Genomic DNA, 18,347 nt, shown 5'->3' on the forward strand with positions numbered 1-18,347 from the left:
GACTTAATCATTGCCGTATGCATTTCAAAGCAAATGCTAAATCGTGTTTATTTATGCTGTCAGGAGAGGCGGGGAATTTAAATCGTCGTTTTCTACGATTTTGTTAGGGACAGTTGAAGTCTTTCTACAAGACTGACGCATCATAAGCACACATCTTTAAGTGCGAATGAAACGTCAAGCTTTAATCGCATTTTAGCGACCTCTTCATATGATATGAGTGTTTCCCGCTCATGTGAGCCCAAAAGGCGGCTAACGCCTCCTCCCGTCCCCCTCCAATTCCCCCAACCCAACCCAACCCTCCACAGCCAAGTGCACTCACACTCCGCGAGCCTATTTACCCTATAGGCTATACCTGCATAATCAGCCTCATCTGCCTCTCTCTCTTGTCTTGCTTTTTTTAACTATAAGGAATGATTCAAGTTGCGTTCTGTTGTTCAATGGCTTAATTCGGAGCTCATTTGCTACATGACAAGGGTGACAGTTTACAAGGGTCAGCTGCAGGTCAAGGAAAGTGATTTGGGGATCCAGAGAAAGAACATCGCCACAGTTTGTTCCAAGCCAGGGAAATAACTTGTTTGGTAAGTAAATCTATTATAAATATAGTATTTGTGGTTCGTTTGAACGCTTCGTGTCGTATGGGAAGTATTGAGCTCTCGCATTTCTGAAGGTGAGCATTTAAACCCACCCACTTTAAGTGAACATAAGATCTCCTCATGTTTTCATCATCCACTTCTATAGCTTCTTATTGACAAGATTTGTGTTAAAAAGTAGCATTCTAATTCTTTAACGTTATATATAATGCTAAAATTTATAAATATGTTTAAATCACTCCATTGATCGATTTATTTGTCAAATTATGTAACGTTAACCTAATTTAATTATTTTTTAACTATAAAAACACAAAACAATAAGTGTACTGTGGCGATTTAATTTGTTCCTTTTTGTCTATCAGTTAGAAAAATCGATGAGTGTCCTACAAAGGTGATGCAGTGGTCAGAGTTCACTATGATAAATGTCTGTCAACATATTACAGTAGACCTACCTGCTTGAAACATGAATTTCTGTTGAGAGCGATTATGTTTTGTTTTTCACAAGCCACTGTTATCTGTTTCTGTTTATCTAGCCTATACTAGCTTAGTTTTATAGATATATTATGTTATGTTATATTATATTATATTATATTATATTATATATGCACTTTAAAAATGCTGGGTTGTTTCACCCCATGGTTGGGTCAAATATGGACAAATAATATTAAATATTATTTCCAAACAATGGCCTATATATAGACGGGAAATAAAATTAAATAAATACATTAAAAGACCAATATTAATTAAAAAATGCTGGGTGTTTCAACCCAGGGTTGGGTCAAATATATTGACACATTATTTTCAAACAATAGGCCTATAGACGGCAAATAAAATGAAATAAATACATTAAAAATACCAAATGTTAATATAAAAAAATGCTGGGTTGTTTCAACCCAATGTTTGAGTCAAATATGGACAAACCTGACCGTTGGTTTAATTTTTATTTGAATTAGGCTACATTTTAAACCCAACCGTTGGGTTTTTCCATATATGACATAAAACAACTCTGCATTTTTTTTTAGAGTTTATATATAATTTCATCGATTTTAATTAAACAGCAAGCAGTGTAATGCAAGAGGTAAAGTGAAGGCAGGTGATGTGTGACGGCTTTTGTGTAATTCGTTGTCAAGGCTGCTGCTGCTGTATTAGTCCAGATAGCTGCTACTGCGCTGAATAGAGTAATGGTCGCTCGAAGGAGTTTGCTGTCTTTATGAATATTTTCGGAAAATGTCCTATGCCTTTTAGGCTATTCTGTTTTAATATATGCTATATTTTAAAATCCGGCCTGAAATTAAACGGTACAAAGGAAGAATTTTCCACTTTTGGTCCATGACGCATTAACCGGTGAAGTATAAGCTACTTCTAGTGTGCTGACTATGGCTGATAATTTTTTGGGGGGCTGTTCGGTATGAACATCGGTAAGATACAGCTTCATCAGTTCTAAAATACAAGGCCTTTGTTAAGTGATAATTCAATTCTCTGCTTGAATCCCTGTTGTGTGTGTATAATTGCTGGCAGAGCTTTAACTCCTCTCCAGGTGGCAGCTACCACGGGAATACAGGTCAAAATTAGTAAACACGATGTTGCCTCGTTCGTAAAACTACAGAGTTCGGACTTGTAAACGAAAACCTCCACTCATTTCAATTCGTTTTATTTATTTATTTAAAAACTATTTTGTTTTTGCTTTTAGCCTGCTAATGAGAACAGTGTCATTTATTGATTTGTTGAAAGTTAGTTAGCCTACATCCGAAATTAGGGAGAGTGGATTAAAATCCTCGCCGAAAAAGCATAATAGGACAAAAGATGGTTTTATGAGGTCCTTTTTATTTTTAAACGAGTTTGTTTGAGTAAAGCTTAATTTGGCTTATGCACTTTTCCAATAGGCCGTCTTTTGCACGCGCCGTTACCGAGGGAACAGCGCGTTGAGCAACACAGCAAAACATGCCTGATGCAACTTAATTGAAAGCGTTTTCTTTTCTTTTTCTTTTCTTTTTTATTATTATTTTTAAATGAGCACATTTAGATTTAGGTAACGTTACCTCTATTCTTTTTAAATTAAGAGGAGACCGGGCTAGTTGTCACAAGAATTATCTCAGTAATATCTTGCGTAAAAAATAAATGTGTTCTCTAGCAGAACGTTTCGAAAACCTTTCTAAAATCTCTTAAAATTATTTGTTTGATTTAAATTACAATTATAATATCATCTTTTTGTTTTGTAGCTATAACAAGTGAACAAAATCAAAAACCACAGAGTCAGTACTAGGCTTATTTAACTAAAATGCTAAACCTTTTTCTCACAACAAAAGTAGGCCTATTTGTTATTTTATATACATACATGCTATAAATGTATCCAATTGATTAGGCTAAGTTTAATTGCACATTTTTTTGTGTGTGTGTTTAACAGTTATTTTACTATTGAGATTTTGCTAAAGAACCTATAGGTTGTTTAATGCCAGGTTCAAAGTCAAAGTGTGTTTAATAAACTAAGCTTATACTTTATTTACAACAATTTTTTTTTCCTAGACTAAAATTTTGGGAATCTTCAGTCCCTTTTTTAGCCCATACTGAAATTGAATTTTAAATATAAATGAGAAATATTCACTGAAGTAAAAAAAAAAAAAAAAAGGCCTTTTATTGATTGCTTTGTTCCTATGAAAAATGATATATATTTTTTTTCAGTTTAAACCTATGTGGAAACAACAATGTATCAAAGAAGACTAGCATTGTGATTGTCATCTTCAAATTTATCTAATTTACATAAATATGTGTGAAATTAATCATGTTTAAAATAATTATTTTTGCAATAATAAATATTTATGGGTGTTTAATATGGTTATTTGGGTCCTTTATCTCTTTCTCTTTTCTTTTTCTAAAAAAAAAGTATTAGGCTAATGCGGTAGGCTAGTATTAGGCTATAAAATAATTTGATTGCAAAAATCATGACCAATATATTGCTAATTAAATGGCATAAACTATAACCACTGATCTTCGTTGTCTATGCAATTTGATATTTTTCTATTGGGTGTGTTACATGTTACAGTTTTGATGGTCCAAAACTGCAACAGACTCACTTTCTGTGTTGACTTGCTCTTGTGTGGTTAGTATACGCTCTTCTAGCCCTCATTTCCTGTGAGTAATATGATGGAGGAAGTATGTGGTCACTGTGGAACAGTGCCAGGCAGGTTTGGACACGTCAAGCCTGGCATCTTTATTCTGAATCTGTGCATCCAGCCTCAAATTCTGCTGGGATTCAAACTTCAGACGATGCATTGGGCAGCAGGGTGGAAATGACTTTAAAATCGAATCCTGTGTGTGTTCAATTTCTACACACTTTAGTGATTCATTTATTTTACAGAGCATGAGTTCAGAGCAGTTATAGTGTGCTCCTTTAATCAGGGTCCATTATAAAATGACTGGGTCCATTAATGCATAACGATTGTGATATTAAATATAATTGGGAGAACTATACTTTTTTTTTTTTATGTGTAATAATTTCAAATGTTAAACATTTGAATTAACCTTTTTTTTAGAGTATTCAGACCAATTTCAATCAAGATTCTGTAATAATTTATTCACCCTCATGCCATTTCAAACCTCCTTTTTTTCATGTAACAAGATGTTTTTCCCCCATACAATACAGTGGATGGTGATTCATTCAGTCAAGATCCTGTCCAGACAAAAATGTACTTCACTGTAAAATTTTGTGTAACCTGCAGAATTTGTTACCTTAAAAGCTGTTTAATTTGTTTTCTTGGTTTAACTTAATGAATTTAAGTTGATTCAGCAATATTAAATAATATTTTTTACTTAAATAAAACCAGTTAATTCCAATTTGTTCTGTGTACTATAGAAGTCCATGTGCGCTATATTGCATATTTAGCTCGTTTTATTTGCATGTATACTGTAACTGACTGCAACAGGTTATTTTACTGATGATTTTGTTTGTTACGGATGCTTTTATTTTATGCATGCTTGTAACCCTTGTTTGGTATGTGGTTTCCAGTGTGATCTGCCCTGCGGTGGATTGTTCAACATCCAAAATGTCCCAGTCATCCACCGCTGATGAGGGTACAACCTTTGAACATTTGTGGAGTACCCTGTGAGTTTAACCAGCAGTTACATGCATTTTTGTTGTGTTGTCATATGCAGTGTTGGGGGGATACATATTACAAATAATGTAAGCTACTTAATCAGATGACTTTTTTCAAGTAACTAAAGTAACGCATTACGTTTAAATTTACAATATATATATATCTGAGCTACTTTTTCAAATAAGTATAACGCAAGTTACTTTGTTTTCCCATTTATTGACAGACACTTCTCCTGTCCCAATGCAATGTGAGCATGCATTTACTCATCTTGCACAAAAACAGATTCAGTATTCCTCAAATTGAATAAAAACAGTGAAATGCAAACTCAGAAGATTATGCAAACCTGTAATAATTAAAAATGTTAAATCACACAAATATACTTTATGTATTTAATCTCACTTTATTAACCAATGTCTTTGCTGCTGACCTTTGATGATCCAACTCAACCATACTAATAAGCAAAATGACTTAAACTTAAACATCACATTTGTGTTTCATTTTGTTTTTATTGCTGAAGTAAGAGTGTTGAACTTTCTTCTCCTGCGTCCTATTCTTCTGCAATCCAGAATGGCAGCACAGCTGAAAGGTTTGTTTGAGCTGTACAGGCGTGGATTTGCATTTCCTTACATTTTCCAAAAATAGAACTTCTGTTTGTCATTAAAAAATAAACAAGCAAGCCCAGCCCAGGTGAGAAAAAGTAGCGCAACACATTACTTTCCATAAAAAGTAACTTTTTAGGGAGTAACTCAATATTGTAATGCATTACTTTTACTTTTAAAAGTAACATTGCAAGCTTTCGGTTGCGAAACTCAAAACAAAATACTCATAACACTTGAAAAGCAATAACCGATTAAAACATGACGAAGAGCAGACAACGATCAGAAAGAAACCCAGAGCTTAAAGTCCCCCTGTAGTCAATATTGTATCCCTTAAAACTCATCTTTGATGACAAAATGACATTTCTGTGAAAAACATTTCTTCATGCCTTAAAATAGCTTGTGTGTAACTACACCCTTGCTTCATTTGGTATACGCAAAACCATGAATATGCTAATTAGCCCCGCCTCCACTCACTCACTCCAGCTCAGAGATCCACTCGCTCTGTCAACTTACTGAGGTAAACGCTGCACAATGGTATCGCTCTTTACAACGTCGGACACATAACGGTAATTAATATGATTAGCATTTGCTTGACTATGTTATCAAACAGCAAATAATGTGTTGCTAGTGTTACACAAACCATGTGTTCGCCATCTCAGAGTCAAACAGCTGCCTTTTAAAAATCAGAACGTCAGTGAAGAAAGGCATATAGTTCAAAATATAGTTCATCGTAATATCCATCACATGCATAATTCACCCATTATATTGCTAAATGTACCCAATTTTTCATATCAACAAAAAAATAAAACCTGTCTTCTCTTGAGACTCCCCTGATTCAGAGCGGTTATAGTAATGAAATGCTGAAGCCCGACCCGCACGTTGACGTTGATTGGTTACAAGTTAGTTTGTGATTTAAGAAACACCGGCGATTTCAAACTGCGTTTTTGAGACTGTATTTGGTTGACTGGAGTTTTAAGGAGAAAATACTCAGCAATGGTGGGGTTTTTTTTTGCACATGGTTTGTCTTAAAGCATATTAAAAACATATAAACAACGTTAAAAACTTTATTTTCACCACAGGGGGACTTTAAATACACAGACAAACCAATCAACAAAACAGGTGCGAAAAATTAATCGAACCATAAAAACAAAACAAAAAAACCCCTGAAAACTAGGACACACAACTAAAACACGTGACAAACCCATCCAAAACAGAAACAAACCCAGACTATCCATTAGTCATATGTCTGGTAACATTTATCATTCAATGTATGTGATATCAGGAGCACGTTTGGATACTAGTAACAATTCATTTGTACTATTTCGAGATAAACTACTATTTGTTTTCTTTGAATTACAGGTAAAAAAAAACAAAAAAACAGATACACTATGGGAAATCTTTTACATGGCCTTTTAATATAAACTGGACCTGCTTATATAATCCAGTTTTGATTCCCGTACGGTCTCTGTGTCTTGTTACAGTGAGCCAGACAGCACATATTTTGAGCTTCCTCAGGCAGGACACTCAGGGGACCGGGCTTCTAGCAGCCTGCCCAGCAACCGCGCTGAAGTCTGCATGGACGTCTACCACATGAGAGACATGAACGACAATGTCATGGTAAGAAGCCGGTGGAAAATTCTATGAGTGCAGATTTGTGTCAAGCAAATACAGCTGCAATCTATTGATTCTCAAACATTCAATACATTCTCAGTAAAATCAGTCAGAGAAGTGAATCCAACTTGACAGGATGTGGTTTATGTTTGTTTATTGTATTTTGCTCATGATTTTTGGCTTGTTTGCAGTTGTGCAAATAGAATTAATATGAACTAATTCCTGTGTAAACTGAAAGTATAATAGTTGTAAAAAAATCACAAAAATGAAGTGAAGAGTTTTAGTTAGAATATAGCAAAGTCATTTCAACCTCGCATACACACACACACACACAAAACATCAGCCTGTAATACTGAACTTTATTGGTTTTCCCTCCTTATCCATCAGGATTCCCTCCTCAGTCCCTAGTTTCCCTCTCCTGCGCGGTTTTTTCCCTCCCTTCGGGCTCTGCAGGCTAGAGTATGTGAGTGGAGGGTGTAGTGGGAGGCTGTGATGCCTTAATTAGAGAGAAAAGCCAAGCCAGGAACACGACACCTGCTACTGCCTCCCATCTGGGGCGCACGTGCCGGGAGAGATGGATGGATAGATGGCGAAATCTCACAAGGTCACATTTCACCTCAAAATCAAAAAAAGAAAGAAAAATATATATAAAAAAAGGAACCCTATATTAGCACCCATATTTTTACAACACATATTTTAGGATGTTGTGACTTTAATTATATGACAATTATGCACATTTCCCACAGTTCTCATTACCATATTAATGCATACCGAACATTTGTCTTTTTTTGTGTGGAATTTTCATTATTCTAAGTTGTGAATCTCATTCTTATTACTGTATAATGATTGATCATACAATAATTTTAATTAAATCAGCAAAAATTAAAGTAGTACAACAAATACATAAAATATTTCATTACAAAATATAACATTATTTGAACTTAAATATTTTCAATTGATAATATAGTAATATTATTATACAATAAGATGAGATTTGTTTACATTATCTTAATGAGAATGGGGGAAATATGCTTAAAATGTTATGAAAATGTTGTAATGCATAAAAATGGTAATTGTACTTAGCATTAATAGCATTATATATAGGCTATATATATACCGGCATATATATATATATATATATATATATATATATATTTTTTTTTTAGGTGAAATATGATGTTTTTGCGAGATGAAGTCATTATATCTTGTACGTTGGTTTTGTGTCGGTTTTCTGCATCAGTGGTTCCAGAATTCTGTGAAATATCTCTTCTAGGGCATATGGATTTCCTTTGGTTGTTCGCTTTAGACTTGTACAAGCATTTTCAAAATTGTATTGATTTTCAAGTGTTTGTTTTTCACTTGGCCCTTATGGGAAATTGCTCTAACCAGTTGGTTATCTCTCTTTTGTGAGGTCTAGCAATTTAAAAAGATGTAGTTAATTTCACCATTAATTAAAAAAAATATCCCCCAAAAATTGTAAATGGAAAGCCTAAGCTATCTAACCATCCCCCTTGCAAAAAAAATGGTATAGTCTAAAAGACAAGTGGGCAAGTCTAGGCCTGCTTTTTTAGGTAATGAATAGTCATGAGGCCAAAAAGTGGGAGGGCCAAAGATTTGTTGTTGGCTGCATCTAGAAGCTGACAGGGCAAGGAGAACTGGCGGAAAATCAGAAAAAGCAACTCGCAGTGCGTTTACCTTTCCTGGAGTTGTTGTGTCAAGTTAGTTTCATTCAGAGCATCTAAAGTGAAGAGGTGAGACGTGCAGAACTCACCTGTGTATTCTGTGAGGTCACATGACCAGACCAGTGGGAGAATCTCCCCTGTCTTTTGCCTGCCTAGCGGGAACGTGACAATGCTGTGTGTCGGTGACCTGCCTCATTACTACAGCACGGTAGGTGAGCAGTTCCTGAACCATCCGAATGTTGTTTCTTTGCTCGCTGTCATTTAATTTTTTTTTTTTAATTTAATTTAATTTAATTTTTTATTATTTTTTATATATTATATTTTTAATTTAAAAATAATACTTTTTAATTTTGTATTTTATTTTATTATTTTATATTTTATTTCATTTTATTGATGACTTATTAATCATTATATTAACTTAAATGTATAAGTGAATCTTCTATTGCACCATATATTGATGTCAGTCTTTGGTAAGGCTCTTCAGTGTTAGCCTTATCTGTTATTGATTTTCAAATAATAATTTGATTATAATTGGTGAATATACATACTGTGATTATGTCCTATCTTGCTTGATAGAAAACCTTCAGCTATATTGATGCTGTAGTTTCAGCACATCTGTAAGATGGACACCTGTTGATGTTCCTTACTGTGGACTTTAGTATTGTGTTGATTCTTTTTTGAGGGATTTCAGAGATTTTGTTAGTTGAACTAAGCAAATGTAGAATTTGATTGTTTTGGTTTTAGTAATATTTTGCAGTTTAGCGTGGTCATCTCACACCTGTTTACGGAATCCAAAAAAAAAATCTTCATTAGGATAATGGCAATTCTTTCTGTTTTCAGCAGAGGGTGCTGTTTTTACATATTATCAGACAACACTTTTCCCACAGACACATCTGCATCTGCTTACTGTTACTGCACGATCTGACAGATATATCACACATAGTTCATGGAACACATGTTCTCACACTGTATGAGGAAAGTTGTCACAAGCAAAATATCATTTATTTAAAAGTAAATAAATAAATAAAAAGAAAAGATGTAAAATGCAACACACCATTGTTTTGACCAACAAATGTTTAATAAAATTAAATAAATATGTAATTACTAAATCAAATATAATATAATGTGTAACTTTTTAAACGAATGTGACAACTTGCCCTGTGTTTTCCGTCAAAATTTGCCTTCATTATAAAGTTGAATCTTGTCTGAATGAATGTCAGTTTGGTTTTATTTTGTACGTTTGTCAGTTATATCAAAAATATTAACCTATTTAATAAAAATATGATCATGTTGATATAGATTTTAGTTTAATGGGCAATTCATTCATTCATCATATATATTGAGAGAGAGAGAGAGAGAGAGAGAGAGAGAGAGAGAGAGAGAGAGAGAGAGAGAGAGAGAGAGAGAGAGAGAGACATTGCATGTGTGGCAAAAATTAAACATTGAATAATTTACTCACACACAGCACATGTCTCTCTCTCTCTCTCTCTCTCTCTCTCTCTCTCTCTCTCTCTCTCTCTCTCTCTCTCTCTCTCATTCACACACACACACACACGCACAAACACGCACACACACAACAATGCTTCTGTTCTGTTTCAACTTGCCACAGAACATGTTGAGACTTACTGATGAGGCACACCTGAGTATGTGTGTGTATGTGTGGTTTACTCTGAAACAGCGTTTCTCACATTTTCTTGTTCATTTTAAGAGATCCTTATGGAAAGCCCCCTATATTTGAGCCAAAAACGAAATAAAAAAAAACTAGGATGTATAGGATATACTGTAGGTACATGCTAAAGCAAGTATCACAATTACTGCTGAACATACTTAGGGTTATGGATTTGAACAAACCTTAAAGTTTTAAACTTAAGCATGTAACTGCACCTTTTGTGCTACAAGCATGTATAATTCCTCAAATCTTGCTACTTGTTGAGGAGAGATGCGGCTTGTAGTGGTCAGATACAGTTGCCTCCTGGAGGATGATAAAACAGTTTGAAATGTCCCATTGGCTTACATTGAAGGAGGGATATAAATCTTTGGACTGAGCTTTTTGGCTTGGGCCAGTAAATAATGACCCAGAACACCCTAGCAACCACTTAGCGACATCCTGGCAACACCCTAGGATTTTTATTGGTGAGTTTTGCACAGGAAGCATGACTTGGTTCTAGTTTTCAATTAATTGCATGCATGAAAACTCATCTCTCTACCTTTGAACCATTCGCTTTTCATTTCTCTTGTTCCCTTTTCTCATGTGCATGCTTGAATGGTGTTTTTCACACAGGCAGAGTCTTGAGAAAGTGTATACCGGCAAGTATATTCTTGTGCAGGCGTTGTCCGATATGCCATAATTAGGACAATATGTGGTTTCTGACCTCCGTCCCTTTGGACTCCACCTGCTCTCATTCACCACGTCCCACAAGGATCATGACTCCATAGAGGAGATTTCTTGAGGAGAGAGAGAGAACAGGTGATAAAGTCTCAGGTTGAGTTGAGTGAGAGAGATGAGTGTTTTACTCACTATGGTTTCTATGGATTCATCGGTGTGCCGTTTGACAGCAGAGGATATGTGATTCTGTTGGTTTGGACAATGTATTATCTGAAAAAAGAAGGTAAAGTCTTTTCCCTTTGCTTGACTTGTGTTGCAGTTTGGTTATCTAATTTCACAGGTCTCTGATTGGTCTAGAGGTTTTGTGGGAATCATTACCCATCATGCTTTTTTCCCGAACTTTGAGTCATTATATCAAGACTGCATGGGTCCTGATATAATCATGCTCTGCATGAGTCAAGTTATAATGGCAGCATTTTCATTTTTTTTTTTGAGGTTTTGAAGATAATTTTTATATCATATTTATGTAATTATAGCGTAATTTAGATTTTTACATTGGATTTCTGTGGAAAACGCAAGTGGTGCTTGTCCGCGAAAACCTCTGCAATGATGGTAGAGTGTTGGTGGTTTCTTGGATATTGCTATATGGTGGATAGAGTGTTCTGGCTGGTTGCTAGGGTGTTTCTAAGTTGTTTTGGGTTGTTTTTTGGTGGGTCCTCACTGGCCCAAGTCAAAAGATCCCACCCAAAGTGTCTTTGATATTATAATTTTTAGCTTCCAAGTCTATGAGTTTTTTCCCCCACATTTTATAGTCCGCCAGATGAAATCGAAAGTCTGATCACTTAGAAAAATAATAACACACCTTTCTTCAACAAACTGCACAATTTGAAATGTCACACAAATGGTATGGGATGATTCACTAACCCTATGAGTAATAGCAATGTTCATATTTATAAAGCTTGAAATATTAAAAATGCGTGGAATTAAATGAAAAAAAGAGAAAAGGTTTGGGGACTTTGAACTCTTCAAAAGCAAGTGAATACATCATTTGTGACCAAATTTGTCCAGCTGAGCTTTACTTTTATCACACCTGTTGAGGTACTACTAGCCCAACACATGGACACATAATTTATGAGTGGTGGGTTTTGTGTTTGTAAGTTAGAGAAGAGAATGGCAGGCAATTAGACATTGGACAGATTAAGGTTGTGTTTTACAACCTACCCTTTTCCTGGAGGCATGGCTCCCTCTCGTACGTCCCAACACGGTGTAACTGGAGCTGTAGAAGTGGAGTGGATGGAGTCTTATCTCCTCCCTCTTTCCTTCAATATCAACTTTTTTTTTGCCTACCTCCTTCACCTGTCTCCCTCCCACTCTCTTACCTGTCTCACCCTCCTTCACTTTCTGCCTTTTCACTCAGTCTCAGTACAGCCTACTGAGCAGCAGTATGGAACAAGGTTTGGGGAACAGACCAGCGTCTACCAGTCCCTACAGCTCAGAGACCACCTCCAACGTGCCAACGCCGTCACCCTACTCTCAGCCAAACTCAACCTTCGAGGCCATGTCTCCAGCCCCGGCCATCCCCTCCAACACTGACTACCCTGGGCCGCACAACTTCGAGGTCACCTTCCAGCAGTCTAGCACCGCCAAGTCAGCCACCTGGACGGTGAGTAGAGCAACTGTCTCACGTGTTTCTTTATGCACACATGCTTTTCCCACACTAACTGGCGATCTTCATTTCAAAATGCACGCAGAACTTTTACATTTCTTTGGTTGCTTTTGCCCTTTCTTCGATGACGACTTCTCTTATAGATTCTCATGTTGGCTGCATTCCCGCTTTGTTTTGTTTTTAAAATGTTTCTTAGAAGTAAACATCTGTATGGGTAGAAGCAGTGACAGCAGTGTCATGTGGTGTGACATGCTATGAATCTCCTTATCGCCTATACTAGCCTACCTTTAAAATGTTTGATTATGTTTTTGAAAAAAGGATCTTATGCTCACCAAGGCTGCATTTATTTAATTTAAAAAAAAAAAAACAGAAAAACATTAATACTGTGAAATATTGTATGTGCATTCCTGTGAAGACAAAGCTAAAAAATGTTGCAGCCATTAGTCCAGTCTTTCAGTGTCACATGATCCTTCAGAAACTGTGGAAACCGCAATATGTTTTTCTTGCTTCAGAAATATACGAATATAAAGTTCAAAAGAACAGCATTTAATTAAAATATAACAATTTTGTAACTATTTTGTTACTTTCAATTTTGATCAATGCATCCTTGCTGTATAAAAGTATTAATTTCTTTAAGAAAATTCTTAATTTTCAATCTTATTTTTCTATAATTATTATATATGCAGTATTATGACCACATTTTTGGAATATTTGCACTTCATTACAAAAAAATGTTAAAACACATTTTAATGCAAGCAGCAAACTGCTAAAAAATTGTGAAAATGTAATTGAAAATATGATGACAAGTAACAAAACCTGCAATATATTCCTTCCCGCTAACATCTGGTATGTTATTTGTCATCTATCCATAAATGTTTATTTTTTAAATAATTCAGTCTCTGTCAGGATTCTAGTACTTCGATTGTTGTTTTGAAAGTAAACTGCCACAGACAGTTCCTGATATACTGCTCTCTCTCTCTCTCTCTGAGAAACAATAATTCAAAAAGCTTTATCAAAAAAGCTTGCCTTATCAAAAAAACTTTTCTAATTCCCTGGTAAACCTTTCTAAATTACAGAAACATAAAGTTTAAATTCTTTAGTGTGTCTGAGTCCAACATGTTTTTTTTAATTTTATTTAGAAATTGTTCGAGCTCAAAGCAAGTTATTCACAAACTATAAAGATCAATATCATGATACTCTGCTCTGTTGCCATTACCAAATGGTTCTTCTTGAGTTTTAAGGAGACTAATGAAACTTAGGAGCTGAATTCCATCTTCTTTTTTTTATGTTGTTCAACATTTACCTTGTTAAGTCCGAAGTAGTTGCTCATGCAAATGTTGTTTAACTGATGCTAGGGTGTTCTGTTTAAAGTGGTTTCTACAGCATTGCTAGATGGTTACTGTAGTGTTCTGGTGGGTTGCTTACAGAATTATGCATCAACGTTTAATACTTAGGTTTAGATATTTAGCAAGAGAGATAGAGCTCATACTTTTTCCACCGAAGAAAATAAATCACAGTGATGAGAAATGAGAGCAGTCAATGTTTTCCCCAAAGTCCAGTGTCGCCCTGATGAAAGGTGCTACATCAGTCTGTCATGAAGATGACCCTCTGAAACAGGAGATGGGGCTCTTTCTTGTGTCGGTGGCTCTTAGGTTGTTTGTTGGAGGAAGTCAAGCGTGAGGCTTGGTCTCTGACTTGATGTGGATGTGTAAGGTGATAGCGGTTCCAGGAAGGTGAGTGCTATGGCCATCACTCAGTGTCAGCCTGTGAAGACTGTCACCTTTGACGCGCCACGTTCCGCTTCATTCTCAAAGACTAGGTCTCTGTGAACAACAATAACAGGAGGATAAGCTTCCAAAATGGCCATACGTGGAGTTTCCAGCACAGATTGCTGTTTATGTTTCAGGGTAAGAGAAGCAGGCTTTAAATTTGAGTGCGTTTGGTTCCTCAGTTACCGCCATGGCTAAATAATGATACTGGTATGCATGCTATTAGTCTTGTTTTCTTTATATTAAATCTGTGGAACTCTGTGTGAATATTCCTTCCCTGTTCAAAAAATCTTATCTTGTTTCACAAATTCCTGATTGGTCCAGATTACCCATCAGACTTCTCTGGACTTTGAGCTATCACCTCATGTTTTGGAGTGTTAAATGTGCATGAATATTAATATTAATGTTAGCATTTTCAGTCCAAAAAAACCCCTAAAAAATTTTAATGTGTTTTTAAGTAAATGTATATGTTCATCTTTGACATTTATTTTATCATATAGAAATAACTTTTAGAAATTATGTTATTAGCTTAACCCTAACCCATTCCAAACCTGTAAAACTTAACACAAGATATTTTGATTAAAATGTTTTTGTTTTTTTGTCTAAAGTCAATGGTGACCAAAACTACTTGATTGTCAACATTCTTAATTTTTCATTTAATTTTTAAAAATCGTTTGTGTTACACAAGAAAGAAAGTCATGCAGGTTTAAAATTACATGAGAGTGAGTAAATGATGACAGAATTGTTATTTTTTGCGTCAACTATCCCTTTAAAAATACACTCAATCATTTTCATGGTGTGAACAGTTTTGCGCTTAACAAAATATGAAAAAAGGTTGTAAAATAAAGATGACATGTTATTGGACACTTTTCTTACAGAATAAATGAACAATGGCTGACTGCAAATAGCATTACTTCAATTGCATCCATATTTGAAAGTTTTTTGGGTTTTTTTTTGCAAGATGCTACATGCAAATGATCCTCCATGCCACTAGGTGTCAGTATAAGTCCAAGATGACTGCTGTGCTGTATGATCCTGTGCAACCTAAACAAAAAGGGGAAATATTTTTGTTTATTTTGCACTACCCGATATCATACACTGAAGCAAATTTGGTGAAGGATTCACTCACACAATTTCACAAATATATCACATTGAATTAAATGTGAAATTCAGTAGAATGACTGAAATAGTTGTTTTTGTGTAAAACATATTCCAATAATAAAATCTATTTTTCAGTTTGGGATTTTAAAGTGACACTTACTGGTGTTGATGCAGCAAACAAAGTGGGTTACCAATATGCCACTGTAGACATACCTCATTGTCCAGTAATGGAAGGATTATCAAGATAAAGAAAGTACTATTCAGCTGATCATGTGACATCAACTTTCCGGCCTAAATTTTAGCGGCATCAACTTTTAGTATGAGTGTGTGTATGGATGCAATCCGGACATACTACATTCGCCATGTTGTCATTATCATGTGACCTACCAGCGTCAGTTACGTGGCTTCCCTGCCATTCACAAATCCACCGAATGCGCACTTCAGAATCTCGCTCGTCGTATTCTGGGTCCTTTTTGCCTACTCTTTTATGGGTGAATTCGGATGTACTTCTTTCAGATGCACCCCTTGTATTGGTTCTCCTATTTTAGGTAACATCTAAAGGTAGTGTTAGGGAGAGGAACGTTCGCATTCTTGCATTTGATTGTACAGAAATATCTATAAGATCTAAAAATGAGTGCAAGATGACTGACTATTATTCTTAGTCTGTGTTCCTGGTTGTAAATTTGGAGTATGTTTCTGCTAAAAGTTAAATTACATATTTAATGTCTTGTGGAAGTACACTAGCACATTAGTGTTTTAGCTTTAAATCTAAAATACATACAAAATGGCACAAAAGGTCTTTAAAGCCATATCTGTTTTTGAAATATTCAAAAATTATATTTCTTTAATGTTTTTCAGGGCAGGGACCCCCGATACAAAAAGTGTCAAAAAGAGTTACATATTAAGCATCCATATTAATAGAAAAAAAGAAAATTTTGATTTATGCATCATAACAAAATCACTATTCATTAATCGTTCACAGTTGTTGTAAATAATTTTAATGGATTTGCAGAGTCATGTACTAGTCAGATGGACATTTCAACATTTACCTGAACTTTATAGCTTAAAGGGATAGTTCACACAAAAACGAAAATTCTGTCATCATTTACTCACCCTCATGTTGTTCCAAACCCGCAAGACTTTCGTTCATTCTCATCTACCTAAACTGATGTGTGAGTTGATGATTAATTTAAAAAGAATTGAATCTGTTCATCATAAAGCGATCAAATCTCTTCAGAGAATTTGAAACTAAACCGCTTAATTCATGTGGATTAGTTTTACGATCTCTTTATTAACTTTTTGAAGCATCAAAGTGGTAGTTGCGTAGCTGTCAATGGAGGGAACCAAGATATTATAAATATCTTCATATGTGTCCCAAAGATGAACGTAAGTCTTACGGGTTTGGAATCTGAAATGGGTGAGGGTTCTCTAGTAAAGTGCAGATGCAATATGTAAGCAACGGCTCTACCAAAAGAGATTTTTTTGGGCCGTTTTTGTCTTTTATTAGGATAGGATAGTAGCTAGACAGGAAGTGAGGTGGGGGAGAGAGCGGGGGGGACGGGATTGGGAAAGGTCCACGAGCCGGGACTTGAACTCGGGTTGCCCGAAGCACAACGGCGCTACATGTCGGCACACTTGCCCACGAGGCTATCGGCACCGACTACAGTGAGACATTTAAGATTATTTAAGTCATTACTTTTACAAATAACTGAATATCAAAAATATATTGATATGAATATTTTTCTATTGATCAATTAGTCTGCATTGCGCGCATCTATTTTGTCCCATGCTAGTTATCACTATGTCAGTTGCAATTTCGAGAGTGAATCACTCATTTATGTGTAGATAAATTAAATTTTGCAGCCGGCAGCATGAAAAACAAAACTTTTATTCATGGATTATATATAGCCTCGAAAGCGTGCAAAGACTGCTAACGTTACAGAGTTCCATTAAAATCAATAAAGATGTGTGTACACTGCATAATGAATCTCTTACTTGTGTCTTTGTTTGTTAATGAGATGATTCGCGAGCGTACAGAACTCTGAACAAAAATTACGGTGTTTTGAGCGGTGAGTGGATTCTGATTAAATTAAACGCCTCTGATTGGCCATTGCGTTCAAGAGATCCACAAACATGACTGTGATTGGATACATGTCTCATCGCTGCAAAAAACACGTTGTAAACAGAAACATTTGACGTTCTCCAGAGCGCAAACACAAAACCGCACTGCGCGTTTGCCAAATCTGTTTCGCCAGTGTGATATTATTACAGTATCAACTGAGGGTTATGCTTTCATTTGAGAGGACTAATATTTAAATTTGACTTTGTGATTTTTTTTACCCATGTTTTAAAGGGGTCATATAATGCCATTTTTGTACAAGCTAATATTATTCTTTAGGGTCTAAATTAAAAGTTTGTAATATACTTTAATTAAAAATTCTCATTAGTATTGTAAGAAAACACTTATTTTACCTGGTCAAAAACAGCTCTGTTTTCAGCACGCCGTTTCAGTGTATATGACTTTAAATGATAATGAGCTTTGCTCACCCCGCCTCTCTGTTCTGCGCATACACCGTTTGTAACACAATAACCATAACGCGTTGTTCATTATAAACGTGGGATTATGAATTATATTGAGAACGTTGTACATAGAAAACATGCCGTAATGTACCCTGAGTGTAAACCGACGCATTCATCGTGAAGCGTGCAGCTGGCGATTTGCAAAGATTAATATAAATATTAATATAAAGATTAATAAAACGTTACACTCACTTTAGTTCTTCTGAAGGTTCAGCAGGAACACGAATAGGTTCCGATCCTTTATTCATGAGCAGCTTCTTAGCAAAACCAGCTTTACACTGATCCTCGTTTATAAAGCAGTCCACTGAGAAATGATTCGGCAAACATGAGAG

At 35.5% G+C, this 18,347-nt stretch overlaps 1 protein-coding gene across 3 annotated transcripts in view; it reads left to right on the forward strand.

Annotated features, from left to right (window-relative positions):
- Window positions 1-425: 425 nt before the first annotated feature.
- Window positions 426-18,347, forward strand: part of tp73 (tumor protein p73) — a 52,498-nt gene continuing 34,576 nt past the window's right edge. Inside the window, exons 1-4 of one of the 3 annotated variants that reach the window (XM_056246799.1) lie at window positions 426-578; window positions 4,594-4,689; window positions 6,762-6,897; window positions 12,317-12,562. In XM_056246799.1, coding sequence (XP_056102774.1) covers window positions 4,631-4,689; window positions 6,762-6,897; window positions 12,317-12,562 — 441 coding nt within the window. In that variant the 5' untranslated portion in view covers window positions 426-578; window positions 4,594-4,630. Of the gene's footprint in view, window positions 579-1,916; window positions 2,009-4,593; window positions 4,690-6,761; window positions 6,898-8,541; window positions 8,782-12,316; window positions 12,563-18,347 lie in introns of those variants that run through there. The other 2 variants (XM_056246800.1, XM_056246801.1) reach the window with 2 other exon arrangements.

This window comes from Rhinichthys klamathensis, unplaced genomic scaffold (assembly GCF_029890125.1).
Source record: "Rhinichthys klamathensis goyatoka isolate OS25496 unplaced genomic scaffold, OSU_Roscu_1.1 h1tg000040l_1, whole genome shotgun sequence".
Lineage (NCBI taxonomy): Eukaryota > Metazoa > Chordata > Actinopteri > Cypriniformes > Leuciscidae > Rhinichthys > Rhinichthys klamathensis.